The sequence below is a fragment of the Dromiciops gliroides genome, chromosome 2, assembly GCF_019393635.1.
Source record: "Dromiciops gliroides isolate mDroGli1 chromosome 2, mDroGli1.pri, whole genome shotgun sequence".
In the NCBI taxonomy this organism is placed as follows: Eukaryota; Metazoa; Chordata; class Mammalia; order Microbiotheria; family Microbiotheriidae; genus Dromiciops; species Dromiciops gliroides.
This window is the reverse complement of record NC_057862.1, coordinates 109,567,733-109,594,409: the sequence shown is the minus strand read 5'-3', so window position 1 is coordinate 109,594,409 and position 26,677 is coordinate 109,567,733. Positions and strand designations below refer to the sequence as shown.

Below are 26,677 nucleotides of genomic sequence, written 5' to 3'. Positions count from 1 at the left end.
TTGGGCAACTGAAAGGAGCTATATGTGATAATAATGGAATAATAAGGTATAAAAAGGATAGAGACAAGTACCCCCTTCTGAACCTTAATGTCTTCAAAAGGTATTAAGGGAGTTAAATTAGAAAATCAGAGGAAGTGGGGCAGATTGCTTCTTTTTCTGAGTGTTCTAAGAAGAGAAAGAAAAAGGGAGATTACAGGAGGAATATACTACTGTAGAAGTGAAGAAGGTATAACTTTTTATTTCTCGTAGCTGGGTTATGTGAGAAGGATACATTTGGGGAAAACTGGGGGCAGTGGAATCAAGTGAACCACAAAATTATATGAAATAAATAAAGAAGGGTTGAAAACATACGGTTTGGTGTAGAAATACTCCAAATTAAACAAAGAAAAAAGATGGGTTGGGGTTAAGAGGGAGGATAATACCGGGGAGAGAATGATCACAAGTAAAACAAACTTCCTGATGCTCCTGAAAGGAGCATTAAAAGGAGAAAAGAAAAAAGAAAATTTAAACAAAAACAAAAACACCGCTAGAATTTAAAGAGGTGCCTTAGCTTGACTCTTAGGGAGGAGAATGGCTGAACAAACAGTGGTGTACAAATTTGTTTTTTTTTTTTTTTAAGGCAATGGGGGTTAAGTGACTTGCCCATGGTCACACAGCTAGTAAGTGTCAAGTGTCTGAGGCCGGATTTGAACTCAGGTACTCCTGAATCCAGGGCCAGTGCTTTAACCCCTGTGCCACCTAGCTGCCCCCAGTGGTGTACAAATTTAATGGAATACTATTGCACTGTAAGAAATTATGAAAAGAAACAATATCAAAGAATTCTGGGTAGTTTGAACTCACTGACTCAGAGTGAAGGGAGCAAAATCAGAAGAACAATTTATACAGGGGCAACAACACTGTAAAGAAAAACAGCTTTGAAAGACTTAAAAACTTTGAACACTATAATGACAAACCATGTTTCCAGAAGACCTTTTGTGACCCAGCCATAGGTCTGTTAGGACCCAACTCTTATCAGAGAGGTGATAGATTCTAATTTCAGAAAGAGTGATACATTTTTGGACATTTTGAACATTTTGGATTTGTTTTTCTTGACTAGTTTATTTGTTACAATAAGGGGTTTTTTTTATGTTTTTAATTAGGGTAGCCTGGGAAGAATGGGAAGGTTAGCAATAATGATGCTAAAAAGGCAGACCACTGAAACATTTTTTTTAATGAATAAAAGAGAACAGAAATTGGTGCAGAAAGAAGCACAAACAAGAAGAATAGCTTTGAAAGTAACATGGAATTTAAAAAAAGAAAGTAATGTGGAGTTGATTTTAAACTTTTTAAAAAACAAAGCAAATATTCACATTTTTATATAAATTCCTTCTCATATTCTACTGTGAATATAGAATTTTTTTTTTTGGTGTTGAAGTTCAGAATAAAAAATATTCTGAAAACAGTCCTTCTCCCTACCCCACCCCACCCCAGCCAAAAAAGGTACTAATGAACAGGGCTAAGAACTGAACAAGAAGAACAGAATAGGTTAGATTGCATGTGGGAAATTATACAACTCTATAAATGATACTAAGCATTTCCCTGAAATGAAAACCCATCTTTTTAACAGAATATTCTTCTAGTGATGCAACATGGAAACAAGTTATAGAATATCTCTGAGCAATCAAAATTGTGAGTCACCTAAAAGGCAAAGGAAAGACATATAGTGGACATAAGAAGCCTGAAGCATAGTAGCAAGTCTGAGTAATGTACAAAGCGCAGCGTAAATTATATCAAAGAGATGTATGCCTGGAAAAGGTCATATCTTAAGAGGCAAAGATAAAAGACAGACAGGTTGCATACTGCATGTTGTACTGTGTGTGAGGCCCCCAGCACACTAGGCAGACCCTCCTGGAAGATCACAGAGGATCAGTCATGATAGACCCCTATCTGCACCATTAGAGGGAGCACTCACATTGATAAAGTCACAGATCCTTTTAAGTACTGAATAGGAGATAGAGAACAGGGTAGACTGCATTGAGGAAATTACAGCTTCTCTATATGAAATATGAACACATCTTTTTAAAACCATTAACTTCTGGTGATGCTATATGTTGGTAAATCACAGAATGCCGCAGAGACACTGAGTAGAGATTTCAAAGGGAAAGGAAGGAGAAAACAAAATGGCAGTTTGTGGGGTGGCAGGAGTATGAAAAAAAACAGATTTTTTTCAAAATTGAAGAGATCCGTGCATGTTTTAAAGCAAAGGAGAAGGATCCACTGGAGGAGAAATTGATGGTGCTGAAAAAGGAAGAAATAAATTTGAAAGCAAGTTCCTTCAAGAATTGCTAAGGATTAAGATCTAGGCACAGAAAAAGAAAACTACTGAGGTACAAAGACAATGCAGTGAGAATGAACTACGAGTTGAGGTTGAAAAGCATAAACCTGGAGTGGTCCATATCTATAGTTTCTTCCAGAAGTGCTCCATGGTCCTAGGGCAGCTAAAGGAAGTAGATGGTGAAAGTGATCTAGGTTTGAGGACTGATGTAAGGCCAAAGATATTGGGGCAGCTAGGTGGTGTGGTGGATAGAGCACTGGGCCTGGAGTCTCATCTTCCTGAGTTCAAATCTGGCCTCCAACACTTATTAGCTGCGTGACCCTGGGCGAGTCACTTATTCTTGTTTGCCTCACTTTCCTCTTATGTAAACCACTCCTGTATCTTTGCCAAGAAAACCCCAAATGGAGTCATGAAGAGTCAGGCATGACTGAACAACAACAACAAACAAACCAACAACAAACACCACCACCACCACCAACAACAACAACAGGTCAAAGAAAGCACAGAAGACAAAGAAGAGAAGCAAAGACAAGGGTACTGGTAAAAAGCAGCCCTGAACTGAGCTGGGCAAAGGAGTTTCCACTTGGTAAAGGGCACTGCCAAATAGATGACGTACTACAATACTAGGAGATATGGGAGGGGTTGAGTGACTAAAGGATGTGTGTGCATGTGAAAAGCAGGTTCTATGAACCTAAGGAGTGAAGGGAAAGAGCAAAAGAAAGGGGGGTCTAAGTGATACAACGGTATGGCTGAGTGGGAAGAGGGTTGCATTTTGAGTCAACTACATACTAGCTGTGTGATCTTGAGCAAGTCAACTTAATTTCTGTTTCAGTTTCTTCACTGTAAATAAGAGGGTTCAATTAAATAACCAGGAGGGTCACTTCCAGGTAGAGAAAGAGGAACTTCATCAAAGTCTCTTTCTGCCCTAGATCTACGACCCTATGAACAGGGGAGTTGGATGATCATAGATTGGGTGAATATAACAATTAAATTTCACTGTCCTGCATTTCCTAGAGATTTAGCCAAGAAAAAAATATATGGTGTTTTATACATACATACATACATACGTAAATACATATACACACACCTTAGTCAAATACACACATATATGACTAAGGAAATCTGAAAAGTATGATACAGGCACATCTTGTTTTATTGAGTTTCACAGATATTGCCCCCCCTCCCCATTGAAGGTTTATAAGCAACCCTGTGTTGAGCAAGCCTACTGCAGCCATTTTTCCAACAGCATGTGCTCACATCCTATCTCTGTGTCATATTTTGGAAATTTTCACAATATTTCAAACTTTTTCATTATTACATCTGTGATCTGTGATCTTTGGTGTTACTATTGTAATTGTTTTGGGATGCCACAAACTACACCCATAAAAGACAAACTGATAAATGTTGTGCGTGTGTTCTCACTGTCCCACTAAGCATTTCTTTCCCTCTCCTCATATCTCCCTATGCCCTGAGAAAAAAACAATATTGAAATTAGGCCAATTAATAACCCTACAATGGCCTCAAAGTGTTCAAGTGAAAGGAATAGTCAACTGATGCAGCAAAACTTCACTGTTGTCTAATTTTAATAAGTTGACACAGTCACCCCAACTTTCAACAATCACCCCCCCAATCAGTCAGCAGCCATCTACAATAAGGCAAGACCCTCCACCAACAAAAAAGGTTACAACTCACAGAAGGCTTGAATGATAGCATTTTTTAGCAATAAAGTTTTTTTTTAATTAAGGCATGTGCATTTTTTAAAGATATAATACAACTGCACACTTAATAGACTACAGTATGGTATAAACATAATGAAACCCAAAAAATCATGTGACTTGCTTTATTGCAACATTCACTTTGTTGCAGTGGTCTGGAACCAAAACTGAAATATCTCTGAGGTATGCCTATATTTCAGAAGATAATGCCAACTTTATACAGTTCTCATTTAATCATAATTATTCAAGAAAAAGGATCAGATTGCAGCAGATAGATGGTGCAGTGAATAAAGCACCGGCCCTGGATTCAGGAGGACCTGAGTTCAAATCCAGCCTCAGACACTTGACATTTACATGTGACCCTGAGTAAGTCACTTAACCCTCATTGCCCCCCCACCAAAAAAGGATCAGATTTTGATACTGTAGTAGTCTTAGATCATTCCTTCTCTTGCCTTTGTCTAGAATCTTCTATACCTGAAAGCTCCCATGCTGGAAATTTATCTTACTAACCAAACCCCAGATTATATCAGTGATAAGTAACCAATCAGACCTGTCTCTGGGAGAAGCTTTCTCCCTCCCTTTAAAACCTAACCCTAACCCTCACATTGAACTGTCTTGATGGGGAAGTCCTACAGGATCTTGAGATAGAGGCCATCACACCTGTGGTTCTAGAAGTCTGGTGGTAGCTTGGAATATTCCCATATATTCCTAGAGGTGTGTGTGAGGGGAAGCAGTCATTTTAGCCCTCAAGCTTACCCTTGTATGTATTAAAAATACACTTAATAAAGGCCTATTACTTTCAGCATTCACTGGCCTGTCTGACTCTTCTGTGAGAATTTCCCTAAGTCCCAGGATAGCTAAAATGTCTAGGACAGATACTCACCCCCTTATGAAGTTAAATCCATGTGCACATACCAGGAGGTTTCCATAGGCATCAACTTTCAGCAAGTTCCCATATAGTGTGTCAAAGACCAGTCCTCTATATGAAAAGTTTAAAAAAAATGGATATGAAATAAAAGAAGCAAAAATCACATCACAGCACTACTATGAATCCTAACCACAGTATAGAGCCGAGTATGTCCCAGAAAAACATATAAACATTGGAGGTTGGACCAGATAGCTAAAATCTTTAAAATTGTGTAAGACAGGCATCAGATGCTTTCTAAAGGAAGTGATGCACAACTAGACAGTCAATGAAAATAAGTGATTGGATCTGAATTTCCCTGTTAAATCTAGAACATATAGCGGGGGCAGCTAGGTGGCACAGTGGATAAAGCACTGGCCCTGGATTCAGGAGGACCTGAGTTCAAATCTGGCCTCAGACACTTGACACTTACTAGCTGTGTGACCCTGGGCAAGTCACTTAACCCTCATTGCCCCGTCCCCCCAAAAGAGGGTTTGAGAATGTAAGCTCCTTGAAGGCAGAGTTAATTTTGTAGCTACTAACTTTGTGGACAAAAAGTACTGTGATGTACAAAAAGTTTAAGAGACATAGTTTCTGGGTAATTAATCATTTTATTAATCATGTTAGCAGATAATTAATAAAAGGGGTCGGTGGCACTCTCAAATGCCAAAGATCCCTAACGCAAGCCATTCAATGCTTATATGCCCTTGGAATAATGGGTGTTCCTGAGGGTGGCAATCAACTTTGATTGGTAACATATAATAAGAGGAATGAATATTATAAGAGATGGACCTATTCTGAATGAGGGGCTGGGGGCAGGGGGGGTGTGATTCTGATCACTCCTGCTCCCAGACCACTCCCAGCTTCAGGCAATCTAGACAAAGGATCTAACCGCCCCCCCCACACACACACACCCTCCCCAGCCCCCTGCCCAAACCTGCCAGAGTAGACCACAACTGGGCAGGGATTCACCTTAGATTAAATTACTTTTAAGGTATTCTAGCTGGGTGCTGGGTGGGGCAACAACTCAAAGATTTCATCTCTTCATTTACTCTGCCCTTCAGAGAACAAAGCTTGAAGAAGAGGAAAAAATCCTGGATTTCCCCAATAACTGGTTATTTAATAATCATTTCTCTCACTGGTGATGCCACTCCTATCCCAATGCCATTTGCAATTACCTGGTAGGGAATGTAGAATCATAGACAAAACTGAGCAGCTCCTGAGGGTATCCAATGGAAACTAATCTTTCAACAGTCAGGTCAAAACCAAGAGATTCATACTCCGGGGATTTATACACTGCACAAAGAAGAGATCCTTAATTAGTCAATGCAAAAGAACAGCCAATTAAGGCAGAAAGCAAATGAAAGTTATTTCTTCTCTTCCCATACTTCCCCTCCCCCAAGACTGTCACTTTTGTTCTTCCAACTCAGGTTCCATTGTGCTCTTGCACACTGTGATATGGGAATTCTGTTATGAGACTATAGAAATGCAGCTTACCCCTCTGGCTGCTACTTTAGTATCAAATGAAACTTCCAAAAGCCCAGCAGAATTCCTTATCTCAGAAGAAATTTATGCCAAACATTCTTTCTTCTTCTACCTACCTTCTCCCTTCCCAGCCCCTTGTCATCAAGGTATAAAATGTGAAATGTATGACTATTTGTATGGTCAATATTCTCCAAGAGAACACTACTGATGGGAATTAGGCTAGAGGTTTATAAATAGTGAAGGCTTCATCACACATCTTGTATGAATAGAATCCTTCCATGATTTTATCAGACTTTCTTTTTCCTCTTTGTGAGAGTCTTTGGCTTGGTGTTGGTTTTACATTCACTTTCCACCAATATGTTCGATTGCATTTGCTAGACAGAATATATATATATATATATCAGCTGTTACAATGTTAAATCTATCAAAATTTCATTAGAAAAAGGTTTTTAGTTCATTACACAGAAAATTTTGTTCCTTTAAATAGCTCTCCTCTAAATGAGATGTTTAACTGGGCATCACTCCATCATATAAATAGTAGAGTCAGACAAGCAGGTAGTCAACAAATGATAAAACATGTGAGGTATCTTTTCATAAACCATGATAAAATATGCAGTCTGATTTTTGCAAACTGAGAGCAGTACTGATAATTTGATACAGCAGGGAAAGGTAGGAGAGAGGGGTTTCCCATGGGCATGTAAACTTAAAAAAATAATCAATGAAAGGAGGTGATATCATGATGCAATGATGGTCTAAGGGGATGAGAAGGTACAACAAATTAATTACCCTCACAAAGGGCTTGAAGAAATAGATTAATGGAGAGGAGATCAATAAACATAGAAATCTGTCAGTTTGTGAAGTGGGTATGAGAAAAGTAGAAAAACTCTACATAGTTTCATGTTATAGTTGATCACATACTGCTTTTGATTACAATTACATTATTGCATCCTATTCACCTGATCAATTTTTCAGTTCAGTCACTTCTGCTTACTGATGATGAAGTTTTAAATTGTATCCCTCTTTTCCCCTTCCCCCTCCTCCCACCCCCAGTCACCTCAGAAGTCAAACTGGGCTAAAAAATGTTCTCCTATTTATCTACGGAAAAAGTGGAAACTCAAACTGTTAGACAGATCTTAGGACTCTCTCTTCTCAAAGTGGCAGTGACAAAGAGGAGACTACTTGCCAGACTCTTTTTGCGTCTACCAGGCAGTAGGAACTATCTGCTATCACTTGTAAGATAGATTTTTTTACCCTGACTAAAGTTCACAATTTTGAACTATGTGGTATTGGTTGTGGGTTAGGCTGATATTTTGTATTAGACTCTCTTGCCTTAGCACTCCACTACCTTTAGAAGATATTTAACCTCTCCAGTGTCAAAGGTACAAGGAAACCAATGATTAATCTAACTCTAAGCAAAGCTTCTTCTTAAACCCTAGGTTGCAACTCCATATGGGGTCATGAAAAAATTGGCAGTAAATGTTTGACTGGTATACCTATTATATATGCCCTATATACCTGGAGTCACTTAAAAATGTCTTGGGTGAAAAGGGGTTACAAGTAGAAAAAGTTTAAGAAGCCTGGCTCTAAGGGAATTGTTTTACTATTATAAGGCTTTCCTAGCCCCCCACTACCATGTATCAAATCCCATTACAACATTTCTACAAACAAAAAGGCTCTTGCCTACAACCCATTTATTTTAAACACACTATTTTGATACAACAAAACTCCAATACAGATTTTTGTGTGTGTGTGCAATGCTTTGGAGTTCATTTTAATGGGATTTGACCTGTACTAATTTTTTTCAACTACTGCTTTTCATAAATTGTATTTACTGTAGACACCTCAAAATTCCCCAGGAAAAACAAACTGATATTACACATCACTGCCAATGTTTATTCTCTAAAAACACTAGGGCTCCTAAATTAGGGAGCTGGGTTAATTACAGAGTGATGGAATGACTGCTGACTGAAACCTAAACCTTTCTTGAAACAGTTCAGAATAAGAACCAAATAACTTTCTTTAGGCACTTTAAAACAAAACAAGAAATCCTTACACCTTCAAACTATAATTTTAAAACAAAATTCCTAGAAACAATAGGAAGAAAAGCACTGTACACTTTATATAAAGAATGGTTGATTCATAATGGCAATGTTTTTCTATCTGAGAGTTTTTCCTGAAAAAGCCATTTAATATAAATGCCTTATGTTTATACAGACCCTTTTCTTCCAATGTAACTCAACACACTTCAAAGGGACAAATGACAGTTTCCCCACTTTGTAGGTGAGAAAAGTGAAGCTCAGAGATGGTAAATTACTGACCCAAAGTCACAAACCAAGTTAAGAATTGAGTTGGCACTAGAATCCAGCTCTCCTGATTTTCAATCAAGTGGTCTTTCCAGTGACGTCCACTATTTCCATAGAAGGATTTCTAGACTGCACAAGGCTATCACAGTGGAGACATCATATTAGATCCCTGGTGGTGAAAACACACAGCTCTCGAATTACTCTACCACTGTCCAAAGTAAACTCTACTTTAATGAGTCACAGGTGGGAATGGATTGTAGAGAGTCCAAGTTTCATCTTGACAAGCCTCTTCATTTCAGCAAGCGCTATATTAATCAGTATGAGCTACAAGCTATTGACATTTTCTCACAAGCTGCCCAGATAGTCATTTCAGTAACATGACTAGCCAGTCATTAAACTGTCTACTTGAGAAACACAGTGTAAAGGGCTTTGGGGCAGGATGGGTGTGGGAGGCATATGCTCCAAGTCCAGCAATACACAGCACAGTAAAGACTTTAACCTTCTGTCACTGTTTTCAGAGAGACTGTTTAAATCACAATTCGCTGCCCTGGTTGCAGGAATGTGCTCATGAAAAGATCCTTTACTCCTAAAACAGAGTAAATACACACTTAAACCCTTCTCTAAAAATGTTTTAAGTCCTTTCTCATCCCAGTCCCCGGGAAGACAGCCTTAGCCATTTGTAGGGCACAGGGAATGCCACCTATTCAAGGCTTGCCATGCACGGACTGCAGGGATGTATGCTTCTGCACAGCTGCAGGGGCTCGAGTTTCGACTCCTCTTACAGGCTAGGGGCAAATAAATGGTGTACAGACCCAAGCCCAATTGTTAGGTCTGACCTTTTCGTGCCTCCAAAAAGCAGCCCAAGGCCTGAAGCTAAATATAAATCATCACAGATTCCCTGCTCATTTATTTCTTCTTTAAAGAGGGTCCTCAGGCCTACCCCAATGGGCCCACATCCCAAAGACAAAAGGACAAGTTATTTTCAGGGCCCCAAGTTCCAAAGCAAAGAAATATTTCAGCCACTAGAGCAGCACACAGTGTTCTCAGATTACATAATTCCACTATATAGAGAACAGCCAAAGCTCTGAAAGCTGAAGTTACTGATAGTAGTTAAAGATACTGTTGGTTCTATAATTATTGATAGCACTTAATTTAGAGATATTTTAATATTAAGGATATTGTTTCTTCTATAATTTGCCTGGGAAAAAAAGAACTAAAAAAATTAACTCAATCTGTAGAGGTGAACCCTCAGATTCTGTTAGGAGTAGTCACCAATTCTATAGACAAGCAGGACCTGTGTTAGAAGAGAAAGCCCCCTTGGAATGAGCAGGAAGTTGTGCAGGGAAGTTTGGAACCCTCATGCACTTTTTACCTTTGCTGCCAATACATACTGTGTAGCAGTTTTATAGGCTTCCTGAAAAAGAAAAGGCAAGCCTCTATAGAGGTCTGAGCCTAGGCCAAGTGCTGCTGCCAAAATGGTAACTCACATGAGGCAGATGCAGATGCAGAGTGTCACTCCAGTCTTGAAGGAGTTACACTGGCTCCCCTGTTAAAAACAAACAAACAAAAAAACCAAGCTGGTTTTAAAACTGTTGTGATGGGCCAGGACAGGGAGGCACCATCAGGGATAGGGTGTTTACTGGAGCAGCTGCCATCCTGGTGTAAACATCCTCCGGCTTGCAATTGCTAAAATTAGCCTTATCAGATATTCCAAAATACAGGTGTAGAAGATAGTGTAGGTTCTGATTACTTTTCTTGTACCCTGAATCTGGAACATACTCCAAGCCTGGTCCTGAAATATTAAGTCAAAAAATAGACAGATGGAAAGAAACTCCTCTCATTTGTCTTATCACATTAAAAAAAAATTTACATGACAAGGACTGGCTGTAGCCTGTAAGAGACACTAATTATCATACGGTATCTAGAGAAACAAAGGTGACTTCAAAAGACATAAAAACAAACTAGAATACACTCTCTTCTTGCTTCAAAGTCAACATTTAAATTGGTGATCTATAAAGAATCACACATCAACCTTCCCCTACTTCTCCCCACCAAAATTCCATACTCTTTGGATGGAAAGATAAAACTTGCATAGTCTGTACAGATACCCAAGTTTAAAATAGAGAATGAATCTTATTTGGGTGGATTACATTTGTAAACACTGTTTCCAGTCAAGCTTGATCTGTAAAAAAAAGATATTTCACTCAAGGCCCAATTCTATCACTGGGTACTTTCTTCTTGTAAAGAGTTCTTAGTATTCCTTTCCTTTCATGAATGGGATGGTTTAGATGACCCCCAAGGTCCCTCCTAAATTCTTAAATTTGGGGTTTATAAGATGTTCAGCACAGAAAGGAAAAAGATTATGCTACCAGTAAAATGAATGGGATAGGATACATTAGTGGCTTTGTACTTGTATACATGAAACAAAATTGGAGGAATAATACCAAACCGGTTTGTTTTGCTTCTCTGTTTGATAACCAATATTATTAAGCATTGTACTTGACAGTTACTAATTTTACCTATGCAAAGTTAAATTAAAGAGATCAACTGTCCATTATAGTTAGAAGAAAACAAGTTGAAAATATCATGATACGTTTAACTATACTGGTTTCTCAAATTGTTACAGCCACATGAATTAACTTCTCAGAAGAACAAGGTTATCTTCAAAGAAACCCATGACCAGGTAGGCTTTCTATGGGTGGGTATTCTTAGGTGTACTTAAATACACAAACCCTATTGCTCGGTTCTTCCAGCAAAAAGATCTTGCTGAAAGGAAATCTGATGCCCAGAGAAAAGTAAAAGAAAACAAATATGAAGACTTGTGTTTTAAGGCATTTGTTATAAAACAAATAATAAGTAATTAACAAATCATCTCCGGGCTTTTGCACCTCTCATTGTACTCTCAAACTCTACCTTTTAAAACAGTCATTGCATCTTTCTTAGAGTCTCTACTAGATAAGGGTAGGAATTGTGTTTGCCTCTCCAGGATCTAGTCCATAGCTGTATATAACAGCAAGTACTCAATAAATATTTGATCAGGGAATGAAGGATGGAAAAAAAAAAACCCTACTCACTAATATAGTTATTGGACTGTCTATCTCTGCTCCAGAGATTCAAAGGCACACTAAATGTAGGTTAAGCCCCAGCTATAGGTTTTTAAATATTGATTTTTCATGAAGTATTTACACTCCCCTCCAACAAGGTCTCGTTCTTTACCGATATGAAATACACTAAATGTAGGCCTAGAACAACAATTTATAACTCTGATTTTATAACATCCCACCATATTTTAAATGATCAAAAAGAAGATATCACAAATTTATTTGTAAAATTAGAGAAACTTATAACAATAAAGAATCAGGTTGAAGATGTTATGCTGTATTTGAATATACTAGTCCTTAGTAACCAGATTAATATGAATACCTTGGGATTAGAATAACAAAATCAGACCTACAAAGGATGTCTATCATGACACCACAACAGCCCAAAAAGGTCTGAAGAGTTGTAAAACACATTAATGAAACTAATCAGTAAATGAATGTCATGTCTAAGTTTAATGCAAAAGGAAAATTTTAAATGCAGATTTTCAAATTAAATGTAAATATTGGATTTACATTTTTAAAAATTTAAACATCTCTAAATCAGATTATTTTTGATGAACCAGAAAAGCACAACATATCAGCACTGTTTCAATAAGCAAAACTGACAAACTAAAATCACTAATTAACGCTGTTTTTCAACTGTTAACAAGAAAATTCCAAAATAAAGATTCAAATTGGCTATCAGATGAATTTTTTAAAATGCATTAGAAGTTCAATAAATGGCTGTGAAATGTTTGGCTAAAATGGTAAAGGGATTGGTAAAGATGGGTTGGCACATTATTATAACCAACATCTTGGTTAATGAGTTCCTGACCAACATTTAAGAAAAGTCTTGAAGAAATGAGAAGGCAATTCAAGTGGAAATCCAAAAGAGGTACTCACGTTTCAATAACCACAAAGTATCCTGGAAAAATGGTGCTGCTAAAACATGCATCCCAAGGAAATAAAAGAAAATCATAGCAAAGAAATATAAAACTTAAAGAGTTGGAAGGTCACTTAACCTAATCTCCTGCTGTAATACAATAACAATTCGAATAACCTTAGACTAATCCCTTTACATGACTGCCCCCCCAAAAAATGTTCAAAATGACAGTAATAACATCTTTCTCAAAAGCTCACTCTTCCACAACCCTCCCCAAGTAACTCTTCACATGATCTTTGATATATCATGTTTGTTCTCCCAGGCTTTACCTAAATCTTTTTTGCTAAACAGTTTGACTCCATTATAATTACTTGTCTCATCAGTAACCATGATCTTCAAAATAAATTCTATAGGCATATAAAAGAATAAAAGAAAGCCATGGTATTAAAGCCATTTTAATAAAAACAAATGCACTTGGAAAGTTTTCTGTGAGATGCAAGAAAAAGCAATTGAACAGATTTCATTTTGCTGAAGATTTTTTTAATCACATGCTATTTTATTCATAAGTCATAACAAGCTTGGATGTGAATATGGTTCCATGGATTAGTAGCTGGCAGATAGATACATTCATAAATATGAATGGAAGGTGGCCATGTACCCAGTTAAGCACTGGGTAGGAAGGAAAGACAGGTTTCTTAAGAAATTTTTCCTAATTTTGTAATGCCCTAAAAAAATAGGCTATATACTGACAGAACACTGAAAAAAGCAAAGGTTATTAGAAGATACCAACTAGGATACAAAGAAAGTTAAAGAACTTGGAAACAAACCAGTTTTTCAATATTTAATATTCCATATTACAAATAATTAAATTCTTTTCTCAGGATAACAAGTACCACAGTACCACCTACTTACAAATGGTTCCCATTCCATGAAATATTTTTATTCATCTTTTCAAGTAGGTGTAAGAAAATTCTCTGAAACATTTTCTTTGGTTTCAGGAACAAAAATAGTTTACACATGGAAGGAGTCTTGGATTTGTAATCTGAAGATAAGGGCTTGAGATTTGAATCCAAGCTCTGTCACTTAGTTATTACATGGATGATTTCGGGAAGTCACTTAACTTGTCTGGACCTAAGTTTTCTCATCTGTTAAAAAAAAAAAAAAGCGGGGTTTGGAGTAGAACATTTCTTTGTTCTCTTCCTACTCTAAGTCTATGACCCTATGATCCTATGAAGAAACAAACTACTGATGTTAAAGAACAACAGTAACTAATTTTACAAAGATAATTCAGTACTTCCAACAAATTGTAATGTCAAATGATTAGACAAAGGGAGATCAGGGTCACCCTTCTCAAATAAATGAGGGGGAGTATAATAGAAAAAATTTCCCATTGGCTACCAAGAAATAGTTTTATTTCTTTGATTCTAGGACTATGGGATGAAAAGATTGAATTTCTAATGTTTTGCCCTTTAAAAAAAAATCACACTTCATTTGCATTTTGCCTTTCAATCCCTCTACTATCACTGGCGGAGTGGGGCAGGGTAGGGCAATGAAATTCTGTGCTTTTACTTTGGGAACTACCGGACAGATTCTTATCTGGTTTTCTGCTACGTGCCCTTAATTTTTAAAATAACACAAGTGTATACAAGTACCATTCATATAGAAGAATATATACTTACTTCATAGATGGTTTCATATAATCCCCAAGCTACTGCTTAAACATTTTCCACACATTTAGAGACAAATGCAATAGAGTAGAAGAGCATTTGATTAGCAATAACTTGCATAAAGAGATTACAAAGTGTTGCTATAGAGTATTTCAAATATTTCCAATTTTAAAGTCTTGAATAAAGGACCAATTCCTAAAAAGCATCAGTGTTCTTGTTTACAAAGTTTTGGGGAAACATGGAGAGTGGCATGTTGGGTCAAGGAAATTAAAATATAAACCATTAACATGGGAGATAAAAACATAATAAAATGAAAATGAAAATATGAAAGCAGGTAAAAACTGTCACTGGGTAGCTAAATGACACAATAGCTAGTGTGCCAGGCCTGGACTTAGAAAAACCTGAGTTCACTTTCAGCTTCAGACACTTGCTAGCTGTATGAACCTCGACAAATCACTTATAACCCTGTTTGTTTCAGTTTCCTCATATGTAAAATGATCTGGAGAAGGAAATAGCAAACCACTCCAGTATCTTTGCCAAGAAAACCTCAAATGGGGTCACAGAGTCAGACACAACTGAAAAAATGACTGAACAACAATTAATAATATCTTAGTACATTTCAAGAAACAAAGTTTGATAAAATAAGAAGTCTAGTTATTTGAAACACCATTGAATGTGAAGCACCGGCCCTGGATTCAGGAGGACCTGAGTTCAAATCTGACTTCAGACCCTTGACACTTACTAGTTGTGTGACTCTGGGGAACTCACTTAACCCTCACTGCCTCACCCTGCCCCCCCCCAAAAAGAATGTGTTTCAAAATATGAATTCTCATTCTAAAGAGCAAACTACTCCAAAACTAAAAAATTAAGGAATAAATTTTAAAATGACAAAGATCACAACACCTGGCATGTTGTCAGCATTTAATGAAGCTTGTCAACTGACTAGTTAGATAACAGATTTTTGTAAATCAACACACTAGACTTTACAGTACCAAATGAATACTGTTTCAAAACAATAATTCACACTTGCAAATACTTTAAGGTATATATTTAAAAAAAAAAACTTACCCCAAACCAACCCTGAATGTAGGAATTACAAGTATTATTGCCATTCTTATATAAGAAGAAACTGAAAGTCAGAGGAGTTGAATGACTTGCACATAGTCCAACAGTTGTGTCAGGATTCAGAGAGTCACCTTGGGTAGCTTTACATTTATTCTCAAGATGCTATCACTGCATGAAACATTTCTGGAACTTCTTTTTTGAGGGGCAAGTTTATTTGCATGTATAAATTCTGATATATCTGGGATTTTTTAATATCTCCATTACTTTACAGTCACACTACATAATTATCTTATCAGCTTTGTGAAGTTATTCATCACAATGATAAGTGACATTTTAGCCCCCTTCATGGATAGACTTTAAAAAGAGAGACTTGGAATGTAGCACCAAATATAATTTCTCAACCCCTTCACACTCTCTCACCTTTCTCTTGGATGTTGTGTCCTCAGGTATTTTTGGTTGATTTTTAATCTAACAGTTTACCCAAGTTTGTTTAAATAAGCCAACTTCTCTTTTTCCATTTTGACAAGAGAAAACAAAACCCCTTTTGGAGGGAAATATGGCAGCAAATTAAGATAATATGATAGGGGCAGCTAGGTGGTGCAGTGGATAGAGCACCAGCCCTGGAGTCAGGAGGATCTGAGTTCAAATCTGGCCTCAGACACTTAATACTTACTAGCTATGTGACCCTGGGCAAGTCACTTAACCCCAACTGCCTGACCAAAACAAAACAAAACAAAAAAACAACCCCCAAAAAAGATAATATGATAAAATTTTTCTTATAAGATTATTTTGTTTCCTCTTTATTAGATATATTTCTATGAATCCATAAACAGCAATCTGACAAATCCCTCAAAAAGCAGAATATTTTCACATCTTGTCTAATAGTCATTACCTTTCACTGGAGGTGTAGCAACTCATGCCTCATATGCAAAACCCCAAAATAAAAAAGAGGACAACATACTTAGTGACCTGAGAAGTAAAATGCAATTTTTACATTTTCCAGGCAGCAAAAGAAATAGTGTCCATGGTGCCACAAGGACTATCCTGGGCTTCTTTGAAGATGCTGACCCACAATGACTGTTTAGGTTACTTTTTGCACTATGCTTACCTTTGGGAGATTTCCTGTTAGACAGAAAACATCAGGTAGTTTGGGCCTTGAGCTGACCTCACACTTGCCATAGGAAATTAACTCAGCATGCCAAGTCAGTCATCATTCCTATATGAAGTATCTTAGAGCTCAGAAAGGCTTTCAGATGCCATTTACAAAGGGTCCCATATCCAGTCATGTATTTTCTTAAACAGACGTCATATTTATTGCAACTTACCATGAGAAGTCCATGAGACTTTTTTAGATTAAAAAAAAAATTTAACACACAAAAAGAATGCAAGGCCACTGATCTAGATCAATCCCAATCCTAACAGATCAATCAGCTTCTTTTTTAAAAACCTCTAATGACAAGGAACTCGCCAACTTCCAAAGCAACCCATTCCCCCTTGGGACAACTCTTAATTGTCAGAGTTCCTTCTTCAAAGTAACATGGATTATGTTCTAAATTATTTATAGCGGCTCTCTTTGTGATGGCAAAGAAGTGGAAATCAAAGGGATGCTCACCGACTGGAGAATGGTTAAACAAGCTGTGGTATATGACTGTGATGAAATACTACTGCGCTCTAAAAAAGGATAGAGCAGGCTGGCTTTAGAAAAATGAGGAAAGACTTCCATGAAATAACGAAGGATGAAATGAGCACTACCAAGAGAATGTTGTATACAGTAACAATGCTGTTCAAAAAATGACTGTGAACAACTAAGTTATTCTATTGTAAATACTCAAATCAACTACAAAGGAACTATTGAAGAAAGATACTATCCACCTTCAGAGAAATAACTGATAAAAAGAAGTATGTATAATGTAGTTTATATTTGTACATATATTTATATACACACATAATATATATAAACATATACATATATACATACACACATCTGTGTCAAATAGTGGCCATTTCTATGTGCAGGGTGAAGAGGGAAGAAGAAAGTTCAGAACTTAAAATGTAACCAAAAAATAAATGAAATTAAATTTTAAAAGAGGAAAAAAGAAAGTAACAGAAATAAGCAAAGCTAGAAACTTATTTTATATTATATATATACACATGTATATATGAGTTACAGAATTTTTTAAAAGGTTCTGTCCAAAAATTTTCTTAGCAGCGTTATATGTAACAGGAAAAAACTTGAAGCAACCTAAATTTCCAAAAACAAGGAAATGGTTAAATAAACTGTGATTCATTAGTGTAAAGAAACAACATAAAAATATTAAGACTAACATAAATGAGGAATACATACGAATTAGGAAAGACCTTTATGAAATGCAAAATTTTAAAAGCAGATCTCAAAGGACAGGATACATACAAGCTAGAACCATATAAGAGGAAAACTGAGTAAGAAAGCATGGACAAAGAATACTGATGGGGACTTAAAGGGGAATGAAGGAAAAGTCATGATGCTTTATGCATTGAAATTAATTAAATGTAAGGAGTTACTAAGCAAGGTTATTGGTTGTTCTGATATTTACTAGTGGTTTTAAGAAAGCATTTTGAAAAAGTAATATGTATAAAGTTATTCCTTTTGTTGAGTCAAAATCTATTTCCCTACAACTTTCATTCATTAGTTTTAGTTCTACCTTTTGGGGTCAAGCTGATAAAGTCCAATCCCTCTTCCACAGGGCAACCTTTCAGATATTTGAACATGGTAACAAACAATATTCTCCTTCCTTAAACGTACAGTAACTTTTGACCTAACAATTATAAGGCATGTGCTCCAAGGATGGAAAAGACGCAAGGAAGGTTCCACACTCACAAAATATTTGTGACTGAGTTTTGCAAAAGAAGAGAACTATGGGGGCGGCTAGGTGGCGCAGTGGATAAAGCACTAGCCCTGGATTCAGGAGTACCCGAGTTCAAATCTAGCCTCAGACACTTGACACTTACTAGCTGTGTGACCCTGAGCAAGTCATTTAACCCCCATTGCCCCGCCCCCCCAAGTATATTAGGGGTAAGTAAAGAGAAACACATGGATCAAGTATGAAAAAAAAAAGAGAGAGAGAAGGAAGAAGAGGAGGAGGAGCGGGGGAGGAGAAGGTGCTGGGGGGGGTATCGAATGAAGAGTTCATTTTCGCACTGACTGATGCTTTGATGTGTTTTGCTTGAGCTTACTTACTTGCTAGGGATGGTTTGGGAAGAAGGAGATGAGAATAGTAACAATAAGCACATGTCAAAAAAGGAAAAGCATCAGCAAAACATTTATAGAGATAAAAGGGGCATGGAAAAGACAATTAGTTTCTTATAGATAATAAAACGTTCCAGGACTTGTTATGGATGGCTACCCTCAGCATTGATTTATTCAAGTGCCTTCAATGCCAATGAATCTGGTGAGGATTTAAGATGCTGACAGACAACTGGCCAAAGTGTCCAAGCTTTCTGTCTAAGTAAACACACCATGCAAAAAATGTTCATTTAAATGTCAAGTTTGCTGAGTCAATTCCAAGTCTAATAAAACATGGTCAGAGTGTGTACCAGGCATGAGGCTAACAAGCAAGTGCCAGACCACTAGTGCTGCTAGCAAATGAACCCTGAGACTTGTTGCCAACCAAAGCTTTCTAAATAATAATAATAATAATTTTTTTATGCTTGATGGGGGCGGGGCGGAATCTTATTAGCTACCTTCTTTATGTTTCTCCAACACAGGGCTTATCTAGTTTGTTGGGTGTGTTTATACAAAAACTACTTTTGAACCATCAGTGGACATAAATTTTTAAAATTCTGTTTTTCATTTTATTCCCTTTGGCCCAGAAGAAAAATATTTAAACGTAGACATTTTTTGTATATTTCCCCAAAGACTTGAAAAACTTTCAAAAGTTATATATTGATGTATTTAGAATAATAAAAAATAAGTTATTCATATATTGTTACTCAACCTTTAGTTTCCAAGATGCTACATTTTATACAATACATTTTCTCCTCCCATATTTGAAAAAGTAAAAGGCTATAGGTATGAAGTGTTGCCCATACTACTGGCCTGAGTTGGTGTTTTTTTGTTTTGTTTTGTTTTCTGTGGGTTTGGGGGGGGGCAGGGCAATGAGGGTTAAGTGACTTGCCCAGGGTCACATAGCTAGTAAGCGTCAAGTGTCTGAGGTTGGATTTGAACTCAGGTCCTCCTGAATCCAGGGCTGGTGATTTATCCACTGAGCCACCTAGCTGCCCCCAGTGTGTTGTTAAGATTTACTGAATTGCATTTTTGTCTTTCTTTTTTATTCTCTGATGTAAGAGATAGCTCTCTGAGTAGGGAAGGGAAAAGATATCAACACATTTTAAAAAGGAAAAATGTTATATAAGGTGATTAAAAAAAAAGTAGACACTGCTCATTTTCCTCAAGTAAAAAGGAAGGGGGGCTTGACCTTGGGACACAGCAATACCACTGCTGGGAATATAAACCACAGGGAGTTCAAAGACAAGAAAAATTACAGGCGCACACACAAATATACATACACATATACAGGTAGAATTATAGTAGCAAAGAAGAAAAAAGAAAGTAGGTGCCTCTCAAGAGGGGAATGACTGAAGAAAATGCGGCACATGAATATAATAAAACATTATTATATCATTAGAAATTACAAGCATGAAGAATTTGGAGAAACTTGACAAGAACTGCATGAATTAAGTCAGAACAAAGTAAGATCTAGAACAATCTGCATGATATCCACAACGATGCAAAGAAAAACCACATGAAAGTTTTTAGGACTCTCTGCATTGTAGAATCATGACGAACACACTGGTTGGTGAAGCATGCCTTCCATCTCTGTGCAGAAAGATGGTAAAGTGAAGATAAGTAATGAGCTCTAGCTATCCAGACGAGATTAATGCAATTTTTGCTTGACTGTACTTAATTATTACAAAAGAAAGTTTAGGTTGCAAAGAAAACTGGAATCTTGGTTCTTCTGCCCTTGCTATCTTAAGATCCACAAAAGCACCTGACAGTATGTTTATATACTTCATGGGGGGAAAAAATTATGTTAATTTTATGTGAAACCATGTTACAAGTAATGCATCTTAATGCTCCTACACTGATAAAAGTAGCATGGAAATAAAAAGGGCATGTTTTAAAAGTGTTGCTCATATCACAAATTTCTCCAAAATGTTCTCGCTCCTATCTACTCCCCCTACTAGAGTTGCAAATATTTCACCATAGCATCAAAATTTCTGGACATTTTACATTCCTAACTTCCAGGTAACTTTGCGTTTATAAAGGCTATCAATAATACAGAGACCTAAATTCTTATTCTAACTGAAATGGATTTCTACTTTTCTCCATATTTTTCCATATTCTCCATTTGATGCAAAAGTTAGGGCAATATTTCTTCATTCTTCTTATGAGCAGCAAGGAAGAGACAATGATGATTTAGGGGTGCCATTAAGATTGGGCTTAATGATGTAGGATTCCTTCAAAAGAGAAAGAAGCATGGCTCCAACACCTCTTATACCCAGACTTGTTCTCACTTTCTCAACAGCTGTTGGCTAACATTCTGCTCCTTAAGAAACCACGTTTTACAGATTAGCAGTTTGTCAGATGATGATTTGTACTGATGTGTTAGTGATACAAGAGCTCTGACTGTCATTCATTTAATCAGAAGACATTTTCCCTTTTGAAACCATAACAGGTTTCTGGATATAACATGACAAAACTAAGCAGCAAAACAGGTAACAACTATGCATATATCCTTTAACCCAAAGATCCCATTACCATTGATAAACCCTACAAAAGTCAATAATAGAAAGGTCCCTCAAATAATATACCAAAATATTCATAGCAGCATTTTATAGTAGAAAAAAGTGGAAACAAAAGTATGTGCCCAACAATTGGTGAATGGCTAAACAAACAATGGTATATGAATGCAATGATACTACATGAGGAAAAACGAATATGGCAAAACTTGAAGAAACTTAGAAATCTCTATATCTAGCTTGTTCCCCCCCTGCCAAAAACCCTCTAATATACTTATGCATAATATATCATTTGAACCATATGACTCTCCAAGCAAAGTAGAAGTATAACAAGAAATTATTTGAAAGCCATACACCACCCTTCATCTCCATTTAACAAAATGAAGGCTCCCTAAGGATAGAAAGGGGCTATTTCATTTTGTCTTTATTATCTCCAGCACCTTCCCTAGCACAGTGTCTTGCACATAATAGGTACTTAAGGTCTATCAGACTGGTCAGTTATATTAGGAAACATCACAACATTCTTTATTCAGAAATAACTTTTGTTTATTAAAATTACTATAAAGGGGGTGGCTAGGTGGGGCAGTGGATAAAGCATTGGCTTTGCATTCAAGAGGACCTGAGTTCAAGTCCAGCCTCAGACACTTGACACTCACCAGCTGTGTGACCCTGGGCAAGTCACTTAACCCTCATTGCCCTGCAAAAAAAAATTACTATAGAAATAATGGAACATTTCTTAACATAAGTAACCACAATTATTTCTCCTTTCCCAAATTAAGAAAATATGAAAACTATCTTAATCATATAAACCTGCTTGTCTAATAGCCAAATTCTATGATATTTTTGAAATAGTTTTTTTTTTAATAACAGGTTTAGAAAGGCTTTTATTCCTAAGAATCTAATAATGCTTAGGCTTTAGTAATTCCCTTCCTCATTTATGAGATTTTTGTTTTGTTTTGTTTTGTTTTTAGTGAGGCAATTGGGGTTAAGTGACTTGCCCAGGGTCACACAGCTAGTAAGTGTTAAATGTCTGAGGCTGGATTTGAACTCAGGTACTCCTGACTCTATCCACTGCGCCATCTAGCTGCCCCATTTATGAGATTTAAATCATTTTAAATAATTATTTACTATTAGTCTCTAAAAATATATGTCTTCACCTTATCATTTACCCTGACAATCAGGCTAACAATAAAGAATAAAGTAATATCATCACCAACTATAACAAAATCACTCAATTTCACAGCTAGATGAGACATCAGCAGTGATCTAGTCCAATCTCAAGCTGAAAAGCAATCTACTCATTACAACATGCACAACAAGCTGTAGTAGTAAGACCTTCAAATGAGGAAGAATCTATTACCTAATGAAGCAGTCAGTTCCACTTTTGGATAGTGATAATGGGTAGACATCTTTTCTAAGCTTTTAAAGCTTAAATGTGCCCCTCTGCCACTTTTTTTGGGGGGGAGGGAGGAGCAGGGCAATGAGGGCTAAGTGACTTACCCGGGGTCACACAGCTAGTAAGTATCAAGCATCTGAGGCCAGATTTGAACTCAAGTCCTCCTGAATCCAGGGCCAGTGCTTTATCCACTGTGCCACCTAGCTGCCCCCTCCCTTTGCCACTTCTACCCCCCCCCCAAAAAAAAAACTTGTGGTTCTGCCTCCAGGACCAGACAAGTAGAACCACTCTAATGCCTCTTGAACATGCCAAACTCTTCAAACTTTTCTCATGCCTCTCCAGTCTCCTGATTCATGCATTTAATTCATCTAACAAGCATTTATTCAATGCCTACTAGGTGCCAGGCACTAATCTCCCTATTTTTTCAACTCATCTGCACATGATATAGACTCAAGGCCTTTCACCATTCCTGGCTGCCCCCTCTAGATGCCCTCCAGTTCATCAATGTTATTTCTAAACTGCGAGGCCTAGAACTGAATACAACACGCTAGATATGGAATGACCTGGACCACTGCAGTAACCTCATCACCTCCTTAGAGTCTGTTAGCTCTGCTATTGCCAATGGAGCCTAAAGCTCAGTTAACTTTTTCAGTTGCTCCATCACATAATGACTCCTACTAAGTTTTCAGGTAATTAAAAGACCCAGAAAAACTGTCTGAAAACCATACTTCTACCATCTCATGCTTGTGAAGTTTGGGGTTATTTTTTAAACATATGTTTAAGATTAAATGTATCAGTATTAAGTTTTATCTTCTGGAATTTAACCCAACGTTGTTCTAGCCTGTCAAGATCTCGCTGGATTCTGACTGGCATTCCTCTGTGTTAGCGATCCCTCCTGACATGGAGTCATCTGTAAATGTGGCTTGTCATTTATGCCTTTATTCGACTGACTGATAAAATTGGGGGGGGGGGGGGAGAAAAGCCCAGTGTCAGAGATTTCCAGTAGGTAGGTGGCGTTAGGCCTGAAGTCAGAAGTACTAAAAGTTCAAATCCAGACTCAGACACTTACTAGCTGAGTTACTCTGGGCAAGTCACTTAACCCTGTTTGCCTCAGTTTCCTCATGCGTAAAATGAGCTGGAGAAGGAAATGGCAAACCGTTCCAGTATTTCTGCCATGAAAACTTCAAAGGGGGTCACAAAGAGTTGGACATGAGTCCACAACACCACCACCAATACCAACACCAGCAACACAGATCTCAGTAGCACTCCACAGAAGACCTCCTGCCACAGTGAAAATGAATCATTAATAATGACTCCAAGTCTAACCATTCGGTTTTGAACCCATCTAATAACTATTTTATTGTGATTAAGACACATCTCTCCACCTTTTCCACAAGAACAGCATGAGACACTTTACCAAGCATGTGGCTAAAAGCTATTTCTACATTATCCACATCACTCCTCTAATGTAACCCTGTCAAAAAAGGAAATAAACTTACCAGTTTGGTAACCCTGTCACTACCCATTTATGATGGAGCTATTATTGTAATGCTAGTTTCTTTTTCCTAGATGAGTCAGAGGAACTAAGAGAATCAGGCCCAATAAAATAATAATTCAAAGAAGAGGAATGTTGAAGCACATAAAACAAAGGGTAGGTTAAAGACACAAAAGCATTCACTGCTTCCAGAGGTCACAGAGTCAGATTAAGGAGCATAATTAAACCCAAAATTTAAGCTAGGGTTATACTTCTCCCAATTTATATTCAATTATGGATACTACTGAACAAAGATAAACAACAAACATGAATATGTGTATGTGTTTATATACATATATAGTGCATGTATATATATATACACATATATATATATACACACATACATACACATACCAAACATATATACACATAAATACATATATATATAGATATACAATAACTAAATCCTATAACTGCAGGACAAATGTGTTAGAACAAAGAGGAACATGTGGTGCTACATATAAATCATACTGTTTCTGTTTTGGCATGTTGAATTACTGGATCAAAAGCAAACTGTAAGAAACTCTTAACTTCAATAATGTTTACTATTTATAATGCAAGATCAGAGCCTGAGCACTATAATTTAGAAACATTCAAATTGAACAAAATGAATGAGATACAGCTCCTCTACCAAATACTCCCCCAAATTTCTCCTGCTTTAGCACTGCCAGAATTTGCCTTCGATGACCCAAGCCACCTCCAATCTAAACTTATTTGGTAGCTATAATGACCTTTGATACCCTATACTCCTCTCTTCTTTCCCTCGCCTCTAAAGTTGCTGTTAGTTGTTTGGTTATTCTAAATGACTACCTAGATAGCTACACCAGCCAACCCCCCCCCCCCCCGCCAAAGCTGGAGATAATATTGTAGGAACAACTTGGCTAAAATTAGTACTCCTCAAAAATTAATATTCCTTTTGGATTATTTCCCCCTCTAGCCCCCCAGTATCTAAAAACTCTAGTAAACTTAGATTGATCACTTCCAACATACACTAGCTGACTCACTGGCTAGCCAACCAAGACTCCCACTGGCATTGTAACAAAAGCATTTATTCCTAAATAAAATTCAACAATAAAGAAAAATAAATTAGATTCAATTCAACAAGTATTTATTAAGTGCCAATTATGTGCCAGGCACTGTGAATAGTTTCATTCCCTTCCCTGCAATCCCTTCAAAAACACATGAGACTACAGTATGGAAAGTCTAGGCAAAGTTTCTAGAGCCAGCATGGTGGAGAGTAGTGGTACAAACTTCTGTGAAGGCAGTGTTAGTTTCTTTACTCATATTGGTAGGCATTATTATTTGGAAGTAGTTTTCAGTCTCATCACCATGATGAAATTGCCACTGTCCAGATAGCTCTGACCTATAGCAGCACTCTTCATTCAGCCCATGAATAGGCTGTTAAAGATGTATGCCTCATATATTCATGAAATGTCTAGAATATAATTATAACCTGAAAATTTATTATTTTGCATAAGACACTGTAAAATCATAACACTCAAAAATCTCCTCTGAGCACTTTAAAATATGCTTTCCCCAAAGACAGGATGCATGTTGGGTTATGTCTCCTTCTCCTTTTCCATCATGGCTTCTAAGATGGATTGGTCAGTCACTGACCATTTAGGTTTCCAGCATTTCTACCACATAATTCCTTCCTTTTTGTGAAAATCAGATCCAAGATAGAAGTGACCCTTCTTTCTCAACCTTTCAAGTGAATAAATGATCAGTAAGGCAAGCCCAGAAATAATAGCTGCTCTGCTTTTAGTAGCTGTACAGATAATAGAACCAGCCCCCATAACTATAACATGCCTCTGTGCCACGTTTGTGATTTATTTCTTTTTTTCTCCTCGTTGTCTATAATATATTCCAATGAAAATGTCATTTTTGTTTCTGCCCCTACAGATCTTTATCCCAATGTTCTCCACTCTTCTTCCCTCTCTCAAGCCTGGATTTTGTCATAATGAGGGAATATCTTGACAGACAATGCTATACATGATCTTCATAACTTTTATATATCCTGTTCCATTAAAATAAGGTGCACCTGTGGTTGGCCAATCATGAATACTAGCCCACCAAATCTTAGTGACGTCTATCAGTTCAATTTCCTTCTTTTCACTAAGATCTCTAGTGCACCATGTTTGTTGTCCATAACTGGTGCATCTGTGAATAGACATCTGAAATCACAGGTTTAGTTTTTGTCCTTTCTCTTTAATCTCTTGTGAATTCTGGTCATCTCTATAGACATTCTTCTTTCTAGATTATATAGTTATGTAGTATCTAGCTTGGTGAATGTAAGTAAGCAAGCAGTTTTTACATTTCTATTTCTTTTCAGTTTAAAGCCCTTATGATTAGATGTGTAAGACAGGTGAAAATATACTCTCACCAACCTTGTTAGGTATACTCCATCCCTGGCCAGGAGACAATTTTTCTTCTCTTTTCAGATGTAGTCCAGAAATCTAACTCTCATTCCAAACACCACTGAAACAACTAGCTGTTTATTACCCAATCTAAATTTCCTCTACTGAATCCCTTGCTGTTTCATCATTAGAAATG

At 37.1% G+C, this 26,677-nt stretch overlaps 1 protein-coding gene across 1 annotated transcript in view; it reads right to left on the bottom strand.

Moving 5' to 3' along the window:
- The window catches only part of NT5C2 (5'-nucleotidase, cytosolic II), an 84,278-nt gene that overhangs the window by 28,536 nt on the left and 29,065 nt on the right, over positions 1 to 26,677 (bottom strand). The window contains exons 3-4 of the mRNA XM_043982741.1: positions 6,112 to 6,229; positions 4,913 to 5,008 (exon numbers count right to left, since the gene is read on the bottom strand). Of these exons, the coding sequence (XP_043838676.1) occupies positions 4,913 to 5,008; positions 6,112 to 6,229 (214 nt within the window). The remainder of the gene's footprint in view (positions 1 to 4,912; positions 5,009 to 6,111; positions 6,230 to 26,677) is intronic.